Source organism: Scyliorhinus torazame, chromosome 5 (assembly GCF_047496885.1).
Source record: "Scyliorhinus torazame isolate Kashiwa2021f chromosome 5, sScyTor2.1, whole genome shotgun sequence".
In the NCBI taxonomy this organism is placed as follows: Eukaryota; Metazoa; Chordata; class Chondrichthyes; order Carcharhiniformes; family Scyliorhinidae; genus Scyliorhinus; species Scyliorhinus torazame.
The window spans coordinates 119,520,964-119,542,789 of NC_092711.1; the positions used below are offsets into that span (position 1 = coordinate 119,520,964).

The 21,826-nt window shown below is 49.5% G+C and overlaps 1 protein-coding gene across 4 annotated transcripts; it reads left to right on the forward strand.

Annotated features, from left to right (window-relative positions):
• Positions 1 to 443: 443 nt before the first annotated feature.
• On the forward strand, positions 444 to 21,204 carry LOC140419633 (uncharacterized). Of its 4 annotated transcripts, none has more exons than XR_011945932.1 (3): positions 444 to 509; positions 9,847 to 9,969; positions 20,312 to 21,204. XR_011945932.1 is itself a non-coding variant. In XM_072503556.1 (3 exons), the coding sequence occupies exon 3, from the start codon at positions 11,758 to 11,760 to the stop codon at positions 12,877 to 12,879; it is 1,122 nt and encodes a 373-aa protein (XP_072359657.1). In that variant the 5' UTR covers positions 444 to 509; positions 9,847 to 9,962; positions 11,642 to 11,757; the 3' UTR covers positions 12,880 to 14,829. The 4 variants fall into 4 exon arrangements, 2 of the variants coding, with proteins under 2 accessions (XP_072359657.1, XP_072359658.1); XR_011945931.1 differs by having other exon boundaries at positions 9,847 to 9,962; XM_072503556.1 differs by lacking the exon at positions 20,312 to 21,204 and adding an exon at positions 11,642 to 14,829 and having other exon boundaries at positions 9,847 to 9,962.
• Positions 21,205 to 21,826: the final 622 nt, after the last annotated feature.

Consider the following 21,826-nt stretch of genomic DNA (forward strand, 5'->3'; position numbering starts at 1 on the left):
GCCCTAGATTGGCCCAGATAGGGTGATATTTCACAGGGTCGGTGCAGATTCGTTGGGCCGAACGGCCTCCTTCTGCACTGTACGGAGTCTTATGATTCTACATTGGATCCAATGATATGTTCACACACACTGTAGTCTGACTTATTACTGGAAAGATACTGTGTTTGTCACTCTCAAAGTGAGTGAATCCTTTGCTGTTTCTCCTCTGGGCCCCATCTCCACTGTTATTGTCTGATTGTCCCACTGAGACTCTCACTGTTATTATTGGACAATCAGCGAGTCAGACTGAGCCTGTGGCCACTCTCACCATCTGCAACCGTCACAATGGCCGGGTGATTGACGGCAGCTCCGAACCAATAGGAAGAGGTAGGGCGGAACTGGAGGACGACCGGGAGCGGCTGGTCGTCCACCCAATAGGAGTGAATGAGGGGCGGGGCCCGCTGTCATTGAAGCATGCGCAGTGTGGGTAATGGCGACGGAGAAGAGCTGTGTCTTCAAATCTGAAATTGGTAAGGGGTGTTGAACAAAATGGAGGGCGTGAGAGATCGCGGGAATGGGGGGGAACGTTGTGTAAAGCTGTTATAAACTGCAATCGTCGGAAAAGACCTTCCGAGACCCAGTTTGTACCGAACGGGGTTGCAGCTTCTCATGTTCTGCTCGGGTTAACGGCTGCCATTTTTATTGGATGTGCATCAGGGCGCATGCGCGTTTGTCATCTTTGTCGGCGATGTTTCAATGAGTGAATGAAATGAAAATCGCTTATTGTCACAAGTAGGCTTCAAATGAAGTTACTGTGAAAAGCCCCTAATCGCCACATTCCGGCGCCCGTTCGGGGAGGCTGGTACGGGAATTGAACCGTGCTGCTGGCCTGCCTTGGTCTGCTTTCAAACCAGCGATTTAGCCCTGTGCGAAACAGCCCCTGGGAGGAGCTTGTTCCCCATTGTTCAGAATGGAGACAACTTGTCCATCAAACTGAATCTCACTGTCTTATTGATGATGCAAAGCGGTGGCAGAGATGGAAAGAAAAGGAAGCAAATCCTGTTCTCGGGATTTCACTGCCTTATTAGACATTCTGTCCCATGTGTCCAAAGCTCTGCGGCTCTGTTCAGCCACATGAAGACCCAGGGTAGAAATTCACAACCCCGAGTAGACGTCACCCACACATTGAGGGACTGCTGATGACAATGAGGGTCAGGGTCTGTGTGCAGCGGGGGGGCATGAGCGGTCATCCTGGACCAGGGAGCAGGAGGGGAGAATGTAGTGAATTTCTATCCTGGACTGGCGGTGATTAATTTTGGAAACTCCTTTTACAGGGCATTACATAGAACATAGAATTTACAGTGCAGAAGGAGGCCATTCGGCCCATCGAGTCTGCACCGGCTCTTGGAAAGAGCACCCTACCCAAGGTCCACACCTCCACCCTATCCCCATAACCCAGTAACCCCACCCAACACTAAGGGCAATTTTGGACACTATGGGCAATTTAGCATGGCCAATCCACCTAACCCCCACATCTTTGGACTGTGGGAGGAAACCGGAGCACCCGGAGGAAACCCACGCACACACGGGTTGAACGTGCAGACTCCGCACAGACAGTGACCCAAGCTGGGAATCGAACCTGGGACCCTAGAGCTGTGAAGCAGTTGTGCTATCCACAATGCTACCGTGCTGTCACATGAAGTAGTGGCAGCACGGTAGCATTAGTAGGGGAGGATTTACGCACAGCAAATTCAAACCAGGAGAAATTTTTATCTTTCCTGAATTTCATTTCTGGACTGACAGTGATGCCTTTGTAAGCTTCTTTCACAGGGGCTTAGAAAGGGATTCGCAGACCGGAAACTCACAACCAATCCTCACATCAAATTCTGAGAGCACCATTCGGGTATCAGGATCTGGAGATTATCGACCTTTGTTCCTTTGTTTGTTCCATATCATTATCACTCACTGTATAAAATGTCTACCTCCTATCTCCCCTGTTGATCTTTGTCACAATCTTAAATCTGTGTCACGTAATCCTTTTACAATCTACTGATGGGAACAATTTTAAAAAAATCTTTTGCTGTGTTTGCCATTGTCGTTTCTGGTGCGTAGGTCGATGCTGGGTGTCCGTCTGGTTTCATTCCTTTTTCATGTTTTTGTACTGGTTGAATCAGCTTGGACCAGTCCATTTAGGATCCAGAACACAATTGAAGTCTCCTCCAAGAATCAATTGATCGGTATCCAGGTCTAGGATGGATTCCAACAATTTTTTTTACAAGTGTTTCTCTGAGATCCCCTCATTAAAAAAAAAGATAGAGAAGCAGAATTGGGCCATTCAGCCCATCGAGTTTGCTCTGCCATTCGATCATGGCTGATATGTTTCTCATCCCCATTCATCTTGTATTGTACCTCTCTTGAAATGAATGCGAACATTGCATTTGCCTTTCTAACTACCAACTTTCCTTTATTTGTTCTTAGGGTGTGGGTGTTGCCTTGGCCCAATGTTACTAATCGTAATCAGTTCACAAAGCATAATTTATATCAAAAATATCCATTTCTATCCAGGTTTATTACCCAACATGTGTAGCAGCTGAGAATGTGCTCGATCCACATGACAGAAGCTCCTCGCACAAGCGCAGAGTCCGGCTGTGACTGGAGCATGCGGCGTTCGGGCTGTGACCGGCGCATGCACAGTTCAGGTTGTCGTTGATGGTGTGAGGAGCGGGAAAGAAACAATTGAGCGACTTTCAGGATTGGAGCCGGTGGTGTCCGGGGAGCAGTAGAAGCTGTGGAGTGAGCCGGGAGGCTTCATAAATACCCCGTGGGGGCTTCAACTCCCGAGCAAAATGTTTTTTTTTTTTAAATAATATTTTATTGAAAATTTTTGGTCAACCAACACAGTACATTGTGCATCCTTTACACAACATTATAACAATACAGATAATAATGACCTTTTTTATTTAAACAAGAACAAAAGAAAACAACAACAAATAAATAAATATTAAATAACAAAAAAAAAAAAAAAAACTAGCCCTAATTGGCAACTGCCTTGTCTCAGGCCACCCCCCCCCACCCCCCACCCCCCAAGTTCTGGGCTGCTGCTGCTGCCTTCTTTGTTCTCCCCTATCTATCTTTCCGCAAGATATTCGACGAACGGTTGCCACCGCCTTGTAAACCCTTGAGCCGACCCCCTTAGGACGAACTTAATCCGCTCTAACTTTATGAACCCCGCCATATCATTTATCCAGGTCTCCACCCCCGGGGGTTTGGCTTCTTTCCACATTAGCAATATTCTGCGCCGGGCTACTAGGGACGCAAAGGCCAAAACATCGGCCTCTTTCGCCTCCTGCACTCCCGGCTCTTGTGCAACCCCAAATATAGCCAACCCCCAGCTTGGTTCGACCCGGACTCCTACTACTTTCGAAAGCACCTTTGTCACCCCCATCCAAAACCCCTGTAGTGCCGGACATGACCAAAACATATGGGTATGATTCGCTGGGCTTCTCGAGCACCTCGCACACCTATCCTCCACCCCAAAAAATTTACTGAGCCGTGTTCCAGTCATATGTGCCCTGTGTAATACCTTAAACTGAATCAGGCTTAGCCTGGCGCACGAGGACGACGAGTTTACCCTGTTTAGGGCATCTGCCCACATCCCCTCCTCAATCTCCTCCCCTAGCTCTTCTTCCCATTTCCCTTTTAGTTCGTCCATCATAGTCTCCCCTTCGTCTCTCATTTCCCTATATATATCCGACACCTTACCGTCCCCCACCCATTTCTTTGAGATGACTCTGTCCTGCACCTCTTGTGTCGGGAGCTGCGGGAATTCCCTCACCTGCTGCCTCGCAAAAGCCCTCAATTGCATGTACCTGAATGCATTCCCTTGGGGCAACCCATATTTCTCGGTCAGCGCTCCCAGACTCGCAAACTTCCCATCCACAAATAGATCTTTCAATTGCGTTATACCTGCTCTTTGCCACATTCCATATCCCCCATCCATTCCCCCCGGGGCAAACCTATGGTTATTTCTTATCGGGGACCCCCCCAGTGCTCCGGTCTTTCCCCTATGTCGTCTCCACTGTCCCCAAATCTTCAGTGTAGCTACCACCACCGGACTCGTGGTATAGTTCCTTGGTGAGAACGGCAATGGGGCTGTCACCATAGCCTGCAGGCTGGTCCCCCTACAGGACGCCCTCTCTAATCTCTTCCACGCCGCTCCTTCCTCCTCTCCCATCCACTTACTCACCATTGAAATATTAGCGGCCCAATAATACTCACTTAGGCTCGGTAGTGCCAGCCCCCCCCTATCCCTACTACGCTGTAAGAATCCCTTCCTCACTCTCGGAGTCTTCCCGGCCCAAACAAAACCCATAATACTCTTTTCTATCCTTTTGAAAAAAGCCTTCGTGATCACCACCGGGAGACACTGAAACACAAAAAGGAATCTCGGGAGGACCACCATCTTAACTGCCTGCACCCTCCCTGCCATTGACAATGCTACCATGTCCCATCTCTTGAAATCTTCCTCCATCTGTTCCACCAACCGCGTCAAATTTAGCCTGTGCAATGTGCCCCAATTCTTAGCTATCTGGATCCCCAGGTAACGAAAGTCTCTTGTTACCTTCCTCAACGGTAGGTCTTCTATTTCTCTACTCTGCTCCCCTGGATGCACCACAAACAGCTCACTCTTTCCCATGTTCAATTTATACCCTGAAAAATCCCCAAACTCCCCAAGTATCCGCATTATTTCTGGCATCCCCTCCGCTGGATCCGCCACATATAGTAGCAGATCATCCGCATATAAAGATACCCGGTGTTCTTCTCCTCCCCTAAGTATTCCCCTCCATCCCTTGGAACCTCTCAGCGCTATCGCCAGGGGCTCAATCGCCAGTGCAAACAGTAATGGGGACAGAGGACATCCCTGCCTTGTCCCTCTGTGGAGCCGAAAATATGCCGATCCCCGTCCATTCGTGACCACACTCGCCACTGGGGCCCTATACAACAGCTGCACCCATCTAACATACCCCTCTCCGAACCCAAATCTCCTCAACACCTCCCACAGATAATCCCACTCCACTCTATCAAATGCTTTCTCGGCATCCATCGCCACTACTATCTCCGTTTCACCCTCTGGTGGGGCCATCATCATTACGCCTAACAACCTCCGTATGTTCGTGTTCAGCTGTCTCCCCTTCACAAACCCAGTTTGGTCCTCATGAACCACCCCCGGGACACATTCCTCTATTCTCATTGCCATTACCTTGGCCAAGACCTTGGCATCTACATTGAGGAGGGAGATTGGTCTGTAGGACCCGCATTGTAGCGGATCCTTTTCCTTCTTTAAAAGAAGCGATATCGTTGCTTCTGACATAGTCGGGGGCAGTTGTCCCCTTTCCTTTGCCTCGTTGAAGGTCCTCGTCAGTAGCGGGGCGAGCAAGTCCAAATATTTTCTGTAAAATTCAACTGGGAATCCGTCCGGTCCCGGGGCCTTTCCCGTCTGCATGTTCCTAATTCCTTTCACCACTTCTTCTACCGTGATCTGTGCTCCCAATCCCATCCTTTCCTGCTCTTCCACCTTGGGAATTTCCAGCCGATCCAAAAACTCCATCATTCTCTCCCTCCCATCCGGGGGTTGAGCTTCATACAATTTTTTATAAAATGTCTTGAACACTTCATTCACTCTCTCCGCTCCCCGCTCCGTCTCTCCATCTTCGTCTCTCACCCCCCCTATTTCCCTCGCTGCTCCCCTTTTCCTCAATTGGTGTGCCAGCAATCTGCTCGCCTTCTCTCCATATTCATACTGTACACCCTGCGCCTTCCTCCATTGTGCCTCTGCTGTGCCTGTGGTCAGCAAGTCAAATTCCACATGCAGCCTTTGCCTTTCCCTATACAGTCCCTCCTCCGGTGCTTCCGCATACTGTCTGTCCACCCTCAAAAGTTCTTGCAACAACCGCTCCCGTTCCTTACTCTCCTGCTTCCCTTTATGTGTCCTTATTGATATCAGCTCCCCCCTAACCACCGCCTTCAACGCCTCCCAGACCACTCCCACCTGAACCTCCCCATTGTCATTGAGTTCCAAGTACTTTTCAATGCATCCCCTCACCCTTAAGCACACCCCCTCATCCGCCATTAGTCCCATATCCATTCTCCAGGGTGGACGCCCTCTTGTTTCCTCCCCTATCTCCAAGTCTACCCAGTGTGGGGCATGATCCGAAATGGCTATAGCCGTATATTCCGTTCCCCTCACCCTCGGGATCAATGCCCTACCCAACACAAAAAAGTCTATGCGTGAATAGACTTTATGGACATAGGAGAAAAACGAGAACTCCTTACTCCTAGGTCTACTGAATCTCCACGGGTCCACCCCTCCCATCTGCTCCATAAAATCCTTAAGCACCTTGGCTGCTGCCGGCCTCCTACCAGTCCTGGACTTCGACCTATCCAGCCTTGGTTCCAACACCGTGTTAAAGTCGCCCCCCATTATCAGCTTTCCGGTCTCTAGGTCTGGGATGCGTCCTAGCATTCGCCTCATAAAATTGGCATCGTCCCAATTCGGGGCATACACGTTTACCAACACCACCATCTCTCCCTGTAATTTGCCACTCACCATCACGTATCTGCCCCCGTTATCCGCCACTATAGTCTTTGCCTCGAACATTACCCGCTTCCCCACTAATATAGCCACCCCCCTGTTTTTCGCATCCAGCCCCTAATGGAACACCTGCCCTACCCATCCTTTGCGCAACCTAACCTGATCTATCAGTTTCAGGTGCGTTTCCTGTAACATGACCACATCTGCTTTAAGTTTCTTAAGGTGTGCGAGTACTCGTGCCCTCTTTATCGGCCCGTTAAGCCCCCTCACGTTCCACGTGATCAGCCGAGTTGGGGGGCTTCCCACCCCCCCCCCTTGCCGGTTAGCCATCATCTTTTTCCAGCTTCTCGCCCAGTTCCCACGCGGCTGTATTTCTCCCAGACGGTGCCCCCCCGCCCATCCTTTCCCGCACCCACTCCCCCCTTTCCCCAGCAGCAGCAACCCAGTAATTCCCCCCTCCCCCCCCCCCCCCCCGCTAGACCCCCCGCTAGCGTAATTACTCCCCCCATGTTGCTCCCAGAAGTCAGCAAACTCTGGCTGACCTCGGCTTCCCCCCGTGATCACGGCTCGCCCCTTGCGGTGCCCCCTCCTTCCTGCTCTATTCCCGCCATAATTATCATAGCGCGGGAACCAAGCCCGCGCCTCTCCCTCGGCCCCGCCTCCCATGGCCAACGCCCCATCTCCTCTCCCTCCCCACCTCCCCCCATCACCACCTGTGGGAGAAAGAAAAGTTACCATACCGCAGGATTAATCATACAATCCCTCTTCGCCCCCCCCCCCCCCCCCCCCACTCGTCCCACCACTTTGTCCAAACGTTCATTTTCGTAGTCCAATCATTCCAATTTTTCTTCTACAATAAAAGTCCACGCTTCATCCGCCGTCTCAAAGTAGTGGTGCCTCCCTTGATATGTGACCCACAGTCTTGCCGGTTGCAGCATTCCAAACTTTATCTTTTTTTTGTGAAGTACCGCTTTGGCCCGATTAAAGCTCGCCCTCCTTCTCGCCACCTCCGCACTCCAATCTTGATAGACGCGGATCACCGCGTTCTCCCATTTACTACACCGAGTTTTCTTCGCCCATCTAAGGACCATTTCTCTATCCTTAAAACGGAGAAATCTCACCACTATGGCTCTGGGAGCTTCTCCTGCTCTCGGTCCTCGCACCATAACTCGGTATGCTCCCTCCACCTCCAACGGACCCGTCGGGGCCTCCACTCCCATTAACGAGTGCAGCATCGTGCTCACATATGCCCCGACGTCCGCCCCCTCCACACCTTCAGGAAGGCCAAGAATCCTCAAGTTGTTCCTCCTTGCGTTATTTTCCAGTGCCTCCAACCTCTCCACAGATCGTTTCTGGTGTGCCTCCTGTATCTCCGACTTCACCACCAGGCCCTGTATGTCGTTTTCATTCTCTGCTGCTTTCGCCTTCACGACCCGAAGCTCCTGCTCCTGGGTCTTTTGTTCCTCTTTCAGCCCTTCAATCGCCTGTAATATCGGGGCCAACAACTCTTTCTTCATTTCCTTTTTTATCTCCTCCACGCAGCGTTTCAAAAACTCTTGTTGTTCAGGGCCCCATATGAAACTGCCACCTTCCGACGCCATCTTGGTTTCTGCTTGCCTTCCTTGCCGTTGTTCCAAAGGATCCGCTGCAATCCGGCCACTTTCCTCTCCTTTTTCCATCCGTGTCCAGGGGGAACACCCTTCTGGTTTACCGCACGGTGTTTTCAGCCGTTAAAATTGCCGTTGGGGCTCCTATCAAGAGCCCAAAAGTCCGTTTCACAGGGAGCTGCCGAAACGTGCGACTCAGCTGGTCATCGCCGCACCCGGAAGTCCTCCCGAGCAAAATGTTAACGGTCCCGTCTTAAACAGCACCGAACAGAGTGAGAGCTGAGCAGTGACAGGCCCGGGTTACCGGCCGCCATCTTTACAGAGGACAAGGTGCCGCAGGGAAGGGGCTGGTTTAGCACAGTGGGCTCAGACAGCTGGCTTGTAATGCAGAACAAGACCAGCAGCACGGGTTCAATTCCCGTTCCAGCCTCCCCGAACAGGCGCCGGAATGTGGTGACTAGGGGCTTTTCACAGTAACTTCATTGATGCCTACTTGTGACAATACGTGATTATTATTATTATGCGCTGCGAGCCTGGACCGGATGCCAACTCTCCCGGATTGACTGACTGGAGTCTCCAGGATTTTATTTTAATCATTTGTGGGAGTCCCTGGCAGGGCCAACATTTATTGCCCATCCCTAATTTCCCTTAAACCGAGTGGCTTGCTCGGCCATCTCGGAGGGCATTTAAAGAGTCGACCACATTGCTGTGGTTTGGAATCATGTCGGCCAGGCCAGGTAAGGATGGCATTTTTTTTCTATTCATTCACGGGATGTGGGTTTTGCTGCCTGAGCCAGCATTCACTGCCCATCCCTAATTGCCCTTGAACTGAGTGTATCTCAGAGAGCATTTTAAGGGTCAACCAGCTGACTGTGGATCTGGAATCACATGTAGGCCAGACCAGGTAAGGATAGAAGATTTCCTTCACTGAAGGACATCAGTGAACGAGATGGGTCTTTGCAACAATCGACAATGGTTTCATAGTCATCAGTAGACTTTCAATGAATTCAAATTTTACCTTCTGTATTGGTGAGATTCATACCTGGGTGTCTGGAAAACCATTGGGACAGTCAAAAATATTTTTGTGACTCTGGAACATGATTAGGACAGTAAAAATATTAAATTTTGGTCTCTGGAAAATCATTAGGACAGGAAAAAGGATTTTTAAACATTTCTCTTCAGCGGATATAAAAATATTGAAAATGGGATGAAAGTTGTTTGGCTGACAGTCAATCACTGTCCTTTTTTAAAATAAATTTTGAGTGCCCAATTCATTTTTTCCAATTAAGGGGCAATATAGCATGGCCAATCCACCTACCCTGCACATCTTTGGGTTGTGGGGGTGAAACCCATGCAAAAACGGGGAGAATGTGCAAACTCCACATGGACAGTGACCCAGAGCCGGGATCGAACCGTGAGACAGCAGTGTGAACCACTGCACCACTGTGCTGCCCAAATCAAACACTGCCCTGTATAGTAATGAGTTATTTTGCTTCCCAATTGGCCGAGGAAGGCAGTGTGTCACAAGGATGGATTTGTTAACAGATTAAAGGCTGGGGGCAGGTCATGTGATCAAACCTCCAGGAATACATTTAATCAAAGTTGGCGAGGAGGGAATGTTGTAAAGTTCTATCCTAAACTGACAGTGAGGTTTCTGTAAATTTACAGGATACTGGAAGTGGAGGTTTAACAGACGGGAAACACAAACCAAACGTCACATAGCGATCTGACAGAGTCACTCGATTCATCAGAACCTGAATTTCAGCAGCATCTGGGTGTGGAAGGTAAAAGGTTTGTCTGTTCTGTCTGTGAGGGAAGATTTCAGGTCTCAGTGTGACTGGAAAAGCCCCGAGAATCACAAACCCTGGTTAGACCAAACCTGGAGAACTGTGTTCGGTTCTGGGCAACAAACCTGAGGAAGGATAGAATGGCCTCGGAGGGAGTGTAGCACAGATTTACCAGAGTGATATCTGAACCCCCCGGGGTTAAATTACAAAACTAGATTACACAAAGGAGTAAGAGACATGATGGCACAGAGAATGGCATTCGGCCCATTGAGTCCATGCTAGCTCTCTGGAGCAATCCAGTCAGTGCCATTCTCCTGCTCTATCCCTGTTTCCTCGCAGGTTTATTTCCCTCAGATGTCTATCCAATTTCCTTTTGAAATCAAATTATTCATTGTGTCTATTTTCAAACTCTCTCCAAGGCAGCATGTTTCAGATCATTGCCGCTCGCTGTGTAAAAACATATATCTCATATCACCTCATATCTCCTGTACCTTTTACATAAAAACTAGGAACAGGCCACACGGCCCCTCGAGACTGCTACCCCTGATGACCTTTCACCCCCTTGCTCATCAAGAATCTATCCAGCTCTGTCTTAAAAATATTCAAGGACTCTGCTTACGCTGCCTTTTAAGGACGTGAGTTCCAAAGTCTTACAGCCCTCAAGAGAATAAAAAATCCTCATCTCCATCTGAAATGGGTGACCCCTTATTTTGAAACAGTGACGCCTCGTTCTAGATTCTCCCACAAGAGGAAACATCCTCTCCACATCCACCCTGTCAAGACCCCTCAGGATCTTATATAGTTCAATCCAGATTTTACCCAAAACTTTAAATCTGTGTTCCGGCTGCTTGTACGACCAGTAAATGGAAAGAGAGTTTCTCTGTCCAACCGATGGAAATCTGGCATAACCTTGAGTCCCTGAATCAAATCTCCCCTCATCCTCCTTTGCTGGAGCCATTCTGGGAAATCTCCTCTGCACCTTCTCCAAGAACCTTCACATCTTTCCTGAAGGTGACCAGAGCTTCATAAAGATTCATAGAATAGAATTAGAACCATAGAATTCCGACAGTGCAGAAGGGGGCCATTCGGCCCATCAGGTCGGCACTGATTCTCTGAAAGGGCACCCTGCCGAGGCCCACAGTCCTACCCTGTCGCTGTAACCCCATAGCCCCACCTAACCTGCACATCCCGGGACACTAAGGGGCAATTTATCAAGGCCAATCCACCAAACTTTCACTTCTTTAGACTGTTGGAGGAAACCTGAGCACCGGGTGGAAACCCACGCAGACACGGGGAGAAAGTGCAAACTCCACACAGACAGTCACCAAGGCCAGAATTGAACCCGGGTCCCTGGCATTGTGAGGCAGCAGTGCTAATCACCGTGCCACCAGAAGTATAGTTTTGGTTTCGGTATTACTGTTTATGAAGCTCAAGGTCGAATTTGCTTTGCCATCTATTCTCTTTAGTATGACTTGTAGATATTCAAAATCCCTCTTCACCTCTTTCTCTCTCCTCCCAAAGAGGTCAGTTGGGTTTTTATGACAATTTGGCAGTTTTCATGGTCACTTTTTCCCAGAGCCGGCCCCACAAATGACCAGATTCATTCAGCTCAATTTCACAACCTGACTGTGTTTTTCTGGGTTCTCTCTCACTCCCTATTTTCTGTTTTCAATCAGTTTCGCAGGGTGTTCGAAGGGTAGACTTCAAAGTCCAGAAACTCAAGCCAAGCATCACATCAGGATCTGACAGAGTCCTCAATTTATCATATCCTGAATATCAGCGGATTTTGAACATGGAAGGAAAAAGCATCGTTCACAGTGCGGGGAAACCGTACACGTGTTGTGTGTGTGGACGAGGATTCAGTCGATCATCAGGCCTCACAAGCCTTAAATGCAGTCACACTGAGGAGAAACCGTGGAAATGTGCGGACTGTGGGAAAGGATTCACTTCCCCATCCCAGCTGGAAATTCATCGACGCAGTCACACTGGGGAGAGACCATTCACCTGCTCCAAGTGTGGGAGGCGCTTCACTCAGTCATCCACTCTGTCCGCGCACCAGCGGGTTCACACTGGGGAGAGACCATTCACCTGCTCCAAGTGTGGGAAGGGATTCACTAAGTCATCCGCCCTGCTTAGTCACCAGCGAATTCACACTGGGGAGAGACCATTCACCTGCTCCAAGTGTGGCAAGGGATTCACTCAGTCATCCGCTCTGTCCAGACACCAGCGAATTCACACTGGGGAGAGACCATTCACCTGCTCAGAGTGTGAGAAGGGATTCGGTGATTCATCGGCCCTACGGAAACACCAGCGAATTCACTCCAGGGAGAGGCCATTCACCTGCTCAGAGTGTGGGAAAGGATTTACTATTTCAGCCCACTTGCTGAGACACCAGCGGGTTCACACTGATGAGAGACCGTTTCAATGCCCAGACTGTGTGAAGTGCTTTAAAAGTTCTGGGGATCTGATGCGCCATCAACGTGTTCACACTGACGAGAGACCGTTCAGGTGCTCTCACTGCGGGACTGGGTTCAGACGATCATGTGACCTCACTGTACATCAGCGAATTCACACTGAGGAGAGGCCATTCACCTGCGCCGAGTGTGGGAAGGGATTCACTCAGTCATCCAACTTGTCCACACACCAGAGAATTCACACTGGGGAGAGACCTTTCGCCTGCGCCGAGTGTGGGAAAGGATTCACTCAGTCATCCGCTCTATCCACACACCAGCGAATTCACACTGGGGAGAGACCGTTCACCTGCTCCGAGTGTGGGAAGGGATTCACTCAGTCATTCGCCCTGTCCACACACCAGCGAGTTCACACTGGGGAGAGACCGTTCACCTGCTCAGAGTGTGGGAAGGGATTCACCACTTCACCCAACCTGCTGAGACACCAACGAGGCCACAAGTGATTGAAATTTACTGTTCCTCACATTCAGGACTGAACCATGTTCATTTGGGTCTCTTTCTGCTGATAACAAACTCCAGCCCATTTACAGGGGCTAATATTCTGGCTTCCGTTAATAAATTGACTTCCGGTTGCGTTCGCGAGCGGAGCGGCCGCGATGAGGAGAAGCTCCTGTTGGTCCACGATATCGCGGTCTTTTTCGGGGGGCTCCCCGCTGTTTAAAATAAAATTAAACTTCTCCGGGATCGGCCCTGCCTCCCTCGCCCAAGCGTCAAAGCTCCGTTTCACGGAGCCGGAGGGTTGGAAGGGTGAGGGGGAAGAGACTGGTCCCGGTGGGTTCGCTGGAGCGGCTGCACGTGGAGGAGGAGCGGGACAACCTGAAAGCCGGACCTGAAAATTTGAAAGGAGCAGCAGGGGCGGAGCCAAACAGGCCGAGGCGGCAGGCCCAAAGCCAGGGCGTGATGTAGGTGAGATGTCCCACATCGGATGTCCCGCCTAGAATGTGGTAAGAAGACTGAAGCCCGGTCCCAGGGAAATTCTGGAGGAATACAAAAAGGAAGAGAAAGATATTTTAAAGAAATTTGGTGAAAAATATTTTTTCTCCCTTTTTTTTGAAGGAAGAAAATGTTTTTGTTTTTTCTATTTAAAAAAAAAAGAAAGGATTGAAGAAGGTGGAAAAAAAAGGAAAAATAATAAGCCGTTAAAGGATGCGAAAAGCAGCGTTGAGAAAGGTTGGAAACACGGGCTCGCCGTTGAATTAGAAGACGAGCAAAAGTGCTGACAAGATGGCGGATGCCGGACCGCGTGGTGGGTCAGCACTATTTACGGTGGAGAAGATGACCGAGGTGATGGTGGTGGAGCTGGAAAAGCAGTTTGTGAGGCACATGGAGGCGTTGAGGAAGGAGACGGCGGATGCATTGAAGTAATTGGTGGAGGAGGCAATCGCCCCGGTGAGGATAGCTGTGGCAAAGACACCGGCCGCGGTGAGAGAGCAGGGCGAGAAGATGAAGGAAGTGGAGGAGGCCGTGTCGCAGCACAGCCACCAGCTCACCTCGATGGGGGACGAGCTACGGAGGACTCCGAGCAAAGCTCGAGGACTTGGAGAACCGCTCGAGGCGGCACAATCTGAGAATTGTGGGCCTGCCCGAAGGGACAGAGGGTGCAAGGCCAGCAGAGTACTTCGCTAAGAAGCTGGCGGAGTTGATGGGGGAGGGTGAAAACCCCTCCCGGTACGAGCTGGACCGAGCTCATCGGTCATTAAGGCCGAAGCCCAAAGTGAATGAGCCGCCAAGAGCAGTAATTATCTGCTTCCATAAGTACTGCATGAAGGAGAAGGTGTTAAGCTGGGCGAAGGAGAAGCGCAAGGTGCAGTGGGATGCTGCTGGAATTTGGATCTACCAGGACGTGACGGTGGAGTTGGCAAAAAGACGAGCGGCGTTCTGGCGAGTGAAAGCGGCACCGTACAAAAAGGGGGTGCGATTTGGTATGGTATACCCGGCGAAGCTGAGGGTGACGTATGATGCCAAAGACTTTTATTTCAAGACAGCGGAGGCGGCTGAGGCATTCGTGCGGGCAGAAGGCTTGGGACAGACGTGAGGAGCGGAGCTGGAAGAGGGACTGGGCTGTGATTGGGGAGCTGGAAAATGTATCAATGCTATAACTTTCTTTTTACTGACGTGTATTGTAATTTAATTCTCTTCACATTGTCACAGAGTTCAGGTTATTGGTTGGGTTGATTGGCATTCTGTGTTGCGACGGTTATATCTTAGTTTAGTGAATTGTATGGGTTGGATTGTTGTTCTTGCTTTTTCTTTCTCTGGGACTGGGTAGGAGGGGACTGTATTTCTTGGGGGAGCCACTTGCGCTAGCTAATTAAAGTCAGCTAGTGAACGGAGGTGACGTGCGAGGAGGGCTGCGGACATTGGAGCCTGGTTAGCAGGTTTCGATGGGCCTACGAGGCAAGCGAGGGGGGGGGCGGGGGGGGAGATTGATGCTGGGAGATGTTTTTTCGAGAGGAAATGTTGGGGGGGATTTGTGGGTGGGGGGGGAAGGGGTTTGATGTTAATCGATAGGGGCGGGTCAGGCTCATGGGGCAGGGCCCGGTGGTATGATGATGGTGGATAAGAAGGGTGGGGCGGGGTGAGAGACCCCCAGTTGGGATAGTCAAATGGAATGTGAGGGGGTTAGAAGGTCCGGTCAAGAGGTCAAGGGTGCTTGTGCATCTTAAAAGTTTGAAAGCAATGTAAAAGATGTAGCAATGCTGCAGAAGACTCACTTGAGGGTGAAGGATCAGGTGAGACTTAAAAAGGGCTGGGTTAGTCAGGTGTTTCACTCTGGATTTGACGGAAGGGCTCGAGGGATAGTGGTGCTGGTCAGCAAAAGAGTACGCTTCCAGATGGAGAAGGTGGTGGCAGATCAGGGGGGTAGATATGTGATTGTGACAGGGACACTGGAGAGGAGATTTGTGGCGCTGTTCAGTGTATATGCCCCAATTGGGACGATGTGGGATTCGCAAAGAAGGTGCTTGGGGCCATCCCCGACTTGGACACACACAAACTGTTGGTGGGGGGGACTGGAACTTGGTGCAGGAGCCTAGGTTGGACAGGTCACGGCCGCGCTTGCTGGTCCCATCAGGGGGGGGGGGGGGGGGCCAAAGGCGCTGGCTGGGCTAATTGTTGAATTGGGAGGGGTGGACTCTTGGAGGTTTCTGCACCCGAGGGAATGGGAGTACTCGTTTTTCTCAGCAGTCCATAAGGTTCGCAGATCGACTTTTTCGTGGTGGGAAAGGCTTTGCTGGCTGGGGTTAAGGGGTCGGAATACTCGACAATTGCAGTGTCAGATCACGCTCCACATTGGATGGATATGGTACTGGAGAAGGGGGCAGCGCAGAGACCGGGGTGGAAATTAGATGTGGGACTTTTGGGGAACGAAGTGTTCTGTGACAAAATTGAAAAGGTAATTAAGGAATATGTAAGTTTCAACTGTCCGGGTGCGGTGTCGAAGGCAGTTGTCTGGGAGGCTCTAAAGGCGGTGGTGAGGGGGGAGGTGATTTTGTTTAAGGCCAGGGTGGACAAAAAGGAGATGTTGGAGTGGCAGAGGGTAATAGATGAGATGTTGGAGGTAGATAGGAGTTATGCAGAAGATGGGGACTAAGCAAAGCTGGAAAAGAGGTAGGAACTACAGGCGAGCTTTGACCGACTATCTACCAGGAAGGCGGTGCGCCAGCTGAGACGAGCAAGGGATGCAGTTTACGAACATATGTTAGCAGGTCAGCTCCGGAGGGAAGCAGCGGCAAGGGAAATAGTTCAAGTGAGGGATAGGGCGGGGAAGTTGGTGGTAGCTCCGCAGCTGATTAACAAGGTTTTTGAGGAATTTTATGAGGGGTTGTCCAGGTCAGAGCCACCTGGGGGAGACCGTGAGATGCAGGAATTTCTAGATGGGTTGGAGTACCCGAGGTTAGGGGAGGGGAACAGGACTACATGAGAGGGAGCGATCGTGGAGCAGGAGATAAAGGATGCGATTGGGAGGATGCAGTCGGGGAAGGTAGCAGGGCCGGATGGGTTTCCGGTGGAATATTATAAAAAATTTAAGGATAGGCTGGTACCCCTGATGGTGGGGATGTTTGAGGAGGCGAGAGGGAAGGGGGTGTTGCCACAAACTTTGGGGCTGGCATCGATTTCACTGTTGCTAAAAAAAGATAATCCGATGGAGTGTGGGTCGTATAGGCTCGTATCGCTTCTGAATGTGGACACAAAAGTATTGGCGAAGGTACTGGCCGGTAGGCTGGGGGAGTGCCTCCCGAAGGTGATATGTGAAGATCAGACGGGGCACGTGATAGGGAGGCAGCTCTTTTCAAATGTTAGAAGTGTACTGAACGTCATTATGGCGCCGGCAGAGGGGAAGGAAACAGAGGTGGTTGTGGCATTGGACGCTGAGAAAGTGTTTGACCGAGTAGAATGGGGGTACTTGATGGCAGTTCTGCACCGATTTGGGATTGGACCAAAATTTGTGGACTGGGTAAAGCTACTATATAAGGAACCGAGGGCGAGTGTCCGCACAAACAACATCAGCTCGAGATACTTTTCTCTCCACCGTGGGACTAGGCAGGGATGTACTATGTCCCCCCTGCTGTTTGCACTTGCGATTGAGCCGTTGGACATCACATTAAGAGGTTTGGGGGTATGGAAAGGAATAGTGCGGGGGGTGGGGTGAATGGAGCATAGGGTGTCCTTATATGCCGATGACTTGCTGTTACACGTGTCGGAACTGAGTGTGTCGATAGGGGGAATATTGGAACTGCTTCGGGGGTTTGGGTCTTTCTCGGGGTACAAGCTGAACCTGGACAAGAGTGAGTATTTTGTGGTGTCTTGGCGGTGGGTGGGGGCCGGTGTGTCGGGGCTGCCATTCCGTAGGGCAGGGACTCACTTTAGATACCTGGGGGTGCAGGTTGCCCGGGAGTGGGGGAGGAGGGCTCCGCAAGTACAACATTTCTAGTTTGGTGGAGAGAGTGAAAGCTGATCTGGCAAGGTGGGATGGTCTCTGTCGCTGGCGGGTCGGGTACAGCCGGTTAAAATGAACGTGTTGCTATGATTTCTGTTTATTTTCCAATGCCTGCCGATTTTCCTACCAATGGCTTTTTTCAGAGAGATTTTGGGAAGGATAACTTCATTTATAATGGAGGGAAGGTGGCCAGATTTAGAAAGGTGCTTCTACAGAGGGGAAGGCAGGCGGGGGGTTTGGGCCTTCCGAACCTGATGTATTACTACTGGGCAGCGAATGTGGAGGAGGTGCGGAGCTGGGTCAGAGGGATTGATTCCCAGTGGGTCAGAATGGAGGAGAGTTTGTGCAGGGGGTCAGGATTGAAAGCACTAGCAACAGCGCCGCTCCCGATGGCCCCGGGGAAATACTCAGGGAGTCTGGTAATAATAGCTTCATTGTAAATCTGGAGGCAGTTTCGCCAACACTTCGGGTTGGGGCAGGGTCAAGGGAAATGCCGATTCGGGGGAACCACAGATTTGAGCCAGCGAAGTGGGATGGAAATTTTCAGAAATGGGAAGAGAAGGGGATTAAGTCACTAAAAGATTGGTTTCTTAGGGGTCGGTTTGCAGGATTGAAGGAGCTGGAAGCGAATTATGGGCTGGAGCAGGGGGAAATGTTTAAATACATGCAGGTTCGAGATTTTGCCAGAAAGGAGATACAGAGCTTCCCGGTGGAGCTGGCCTCCACATTGCTGGAGGAGGTAGGGTCAGTGATGTAAGGAGCTATTTTGGAAGAGGAGAAGGCACCACTGGAAGGGATCAAAGCAAAGTGGGAGGAAGAGTTGGGAGAGGATATGGAGGAGGGGTTCTGGTGTGAGGTGCTCCGGAGAGTGAATGCCTCCACCTCATGCACGAGGTTGGGGCTGATGCAGCTGAAGGTGGTATACAGAGCACACCTCACGAGGGCGAGTATGATCTGATTCTTTGAAGGAATAGAAGATGTGTGGGAACGTTGTGGAGGAGGTGTGGGGGGATCACATTCATATGTTTTGGCCCTGTCCAAAGCTAGAGGATTACTGGAAGGAGGTGTTTAGGATAATTTCTAAAATGGTGCACGTGAAACTGGACCCGGGTCCCCGGGAGGCCATATTCGGGGTGACGGACCAGCCAGGGTTGGAAACGGGTGCGGAGGCAGATGTTGTAGCCTTCGCCTTGTTGATCGCCCAAAGGCGGATCCTGATAGGTTGGAGAGCAACCTCTCCACCTGTGCCTTGGCGTGGTGGGGGGACCTGTTGGAATTCTTGACTCTTGAGAAGGTTACGTTTGAACTGAGGGGAAGGATGGAAGGGTTCTACAATTCATGGGCATTATTCATTATGCACTTTCAAGAAGTCGATAACATTGCACATTAGTTGGGGCGGGTGGGTGGGAGGGGGCTGTGTGTTAATGTCGACAATGGGTGATCCCTAATTCCTTTTTGTCATTTGTTTGTGTGAACATGGTTTGGTGGGAGGATGGGATTGTTGTTATTGCTATGGGGATTTACATATTTGTTACTGATTATTGTTTATTGTTGGTGGGTGTAAATTTGGGAGAAAATGTGAAAAAGGAGGAGAATAAAAACAAATATGTAAAAAAAAAAAACAGTGCCAGTTACTGTGAAAACCCCCGAGTCGCCACATTCCGGTGCCTGTTTGGGTACACAGAGGGAGAATTCAGAAAGTCCATATTACCTAACCGCACGTTTCGGGACTTGTGGGAGGAAACCGGAGCACCCGGAGGAAAACCGACGCAGACACGGGGAGAACGTGCAGACTCCACACAGACAGTGACCCAAGCTGGGAATCGAACCTGGGACCCTGGAGCTGTGAAGCAACAGTGCTATACACTGTGCTACCGTGCCGCCCAGCTAAAGGAATCTTTAATTTATTGAATCTTAACCTGTCGAACTACGCCAAGTTTGGGGGAAGCTTAGTTGAGGAATCAAGTCCTGGCGCATTACGACAAGTTGTAAGATTTGTACTATTTCTGGACTATGTCAAGTTGTTCGATTCCTTGTATTATTCAACTGTGTATAGTTGAAGGAATTTATATTATCTCTGCTATTCGGTTATCAGTAGCACTTTGCGAATACTGGAACTCAGCAGAAATTTGCAGTATAAACTTCTCAGGTGCCAAAAATAATTGTTTTATTTGTAGTCGCTTGATTACAATTTGAAAGTCATTTAAAAGGCAATTCGTAGACAATTCGAAGCTTTCAGAGAATTACAGACATTATCTTTCTTTGCTTAGGCAGACAGCTCGAAAGTAACTTTTAAAAGATCAAAGTTTGGCAATGAAACATGAAGAGAGAGAGAAAGCTAATCTTCAGCTAAACTCAAAGTCAAAAGTGGACTAACATCACTGACACAGACTGGTAGACTGACAGAACCCCCAAAAGACATAAACACCACAGACAACACTAAAATGGCGGGCGGAAACTTTTCAGTTATACACTTTCATATCTGTCTTAAGTCATCTAATTACACCTCAATATAATCCTAATTGGTTTGGGTTAGACTCAAACACATTTGATTTGATGGCAAGCTGTCCATCTTCAATGTGCAACATCAGCTTTTTAATTGTTTCATGTCTACATGTTATGGAATGTGATATTTTGCTAATCTTGTAGCTGGCTTGGCTAATGTAACAATTGAGACTTCATATCGAGAATATATATATGATTCAATGCTCTTACAAACTGCATTGGACTCTTGCCACCTGGTTGCCATGGAACTCGGTCCTTGGCCTTGACAATTAGCACAAGCAGTGTCAAATTGTCTTGCAACTGTGCTGCTATAATCTTATAATGGAATTTTATGCTGTTTCATGTATCATATTGAAGTCCTGAATTTATGTGTGCTGAAATTCTCATTTTAAAAAATGAGTACTAAAACAGCTATCTTTTACCTATACTAGTTGTATTTGAAATACCTGGCTTCTACACCATCCGACCCAGCAACAATGCACTGTTTTATCCAGACCCAAGAGTAGATTCAAGATGTCACGTTCGGCACAAGGATACTAGATATTACAGACTGTAAGATCCACAAACTCTGCCAAGATGGCTGCAACTTAACATGTTATTGTGACATTAAACTGTGGGCAACATTCGATTCTGTGACCAATATTTAGTTAAACACGGACCTAAATAAGGAAACTTTGCAGCCACCTGTGAAGTTTAAATGTCTCGTTGTGTCAGGATGAACCAGCATTTGAGGAATATAAAATCTCTGGACTGTTGGTCTCCAAGTGCCGTATTGAACACAGGAGAATGAGCTCGAATTGGGGCAGAGATAAGCGTGAGTGAGCATCGTAAACTGCTATTGTATCGGGGTGTTCTGGGTCTGAGTTTTAACCCTGCAGTTAATTGTCAGGGATGCAGTATAATAAACCCTGAACAAAGCAAATGTGTGTGTGAGAAGCAGCTGAAGCACCAGGAACCAGCTGGACCAGCAGAGCTGAATGTTTTCCAGTGCAGCCACAGTACTGAACTTATTCCAGCTTCCAAGTCCACCTGAGAACCAACCTCCTGGTGATTCATCTACAGAAAGCTTCAGAGCCTTGTGAGAATTATTCGTTTCTAAAAACGCTTCACTCCAACTAAAGGATTAGTTCAACAAGAAGACAACTGACCTGCAGCAATATAAAGATTGCAGTCTACATTCCATTTCCATCATTACAGCTTCAACTTGATCTGTACCTAATTTCTGTGTATGTGTCAGTGAGTGGGAAAGAGACGAGAGACTGAGATGTTCAAACATCCAGGGAAATAGTGTGATAATAAATAAACTTTATTCCTTTAAAAATCACCAGTCAGCCTGCTGCTGAAATGTATTTTAAATAAAGAAAGATCACCCAGAGGGTAAGAAAATATCACACAAACATCCTGATAATGAACTGGAAAGGACCACTAAATGTAATCAAACGCTGTATAACCCCCTTCAGGTAGCTATACAGAGGCTGCAGCCTCTCACACTGAATGTCTACGTGATCCAGAGGCACCTCCAGGCTCCAAACATCAGCTTCAGCCTGGGCGTGGGTGAAACATTTAAAAAACCTCTTGCCCTTTAACAGATCACCGGGCACTAGGACCCGGCTGGGAACCGAAACCTTCATGTCCCGCCCACTCGCTGTTGCATCACCGATACGCCAGCGCATGCGCTCTGCTTCCCCAAGATGGCGGCTGTGAACCAGGGCCTGGTATCGGGAGAGAGCAGACCGGCGGTGATGTGACCTGAGGATCACCGCACCTCAGGCAAGGGGCCAGGTTGGGAAGGCGGTGCCTTCAGGAATAACTGGGAAGGTGATGTTTGGTCAGTTGCTGCAGTCTGTGTAGTGAAGGTGCTGTCACAGTGGTGTGAGGTGAGGAAGTACAGGATTATCACCCAGCAATGATCAATTAAGGGGAATGTAAATCCAGCTCCGGCTGCT

What these genes read in the sequence shown, in the direction of transcription:
- LOC140419633 (XM_072503556.1), top strand. Translation starts at nt 11,758, where the DNA reads ATGGAAGGAAAAAGCATCGTTCACAGTGCGGGGAAACCGTACACGTGT.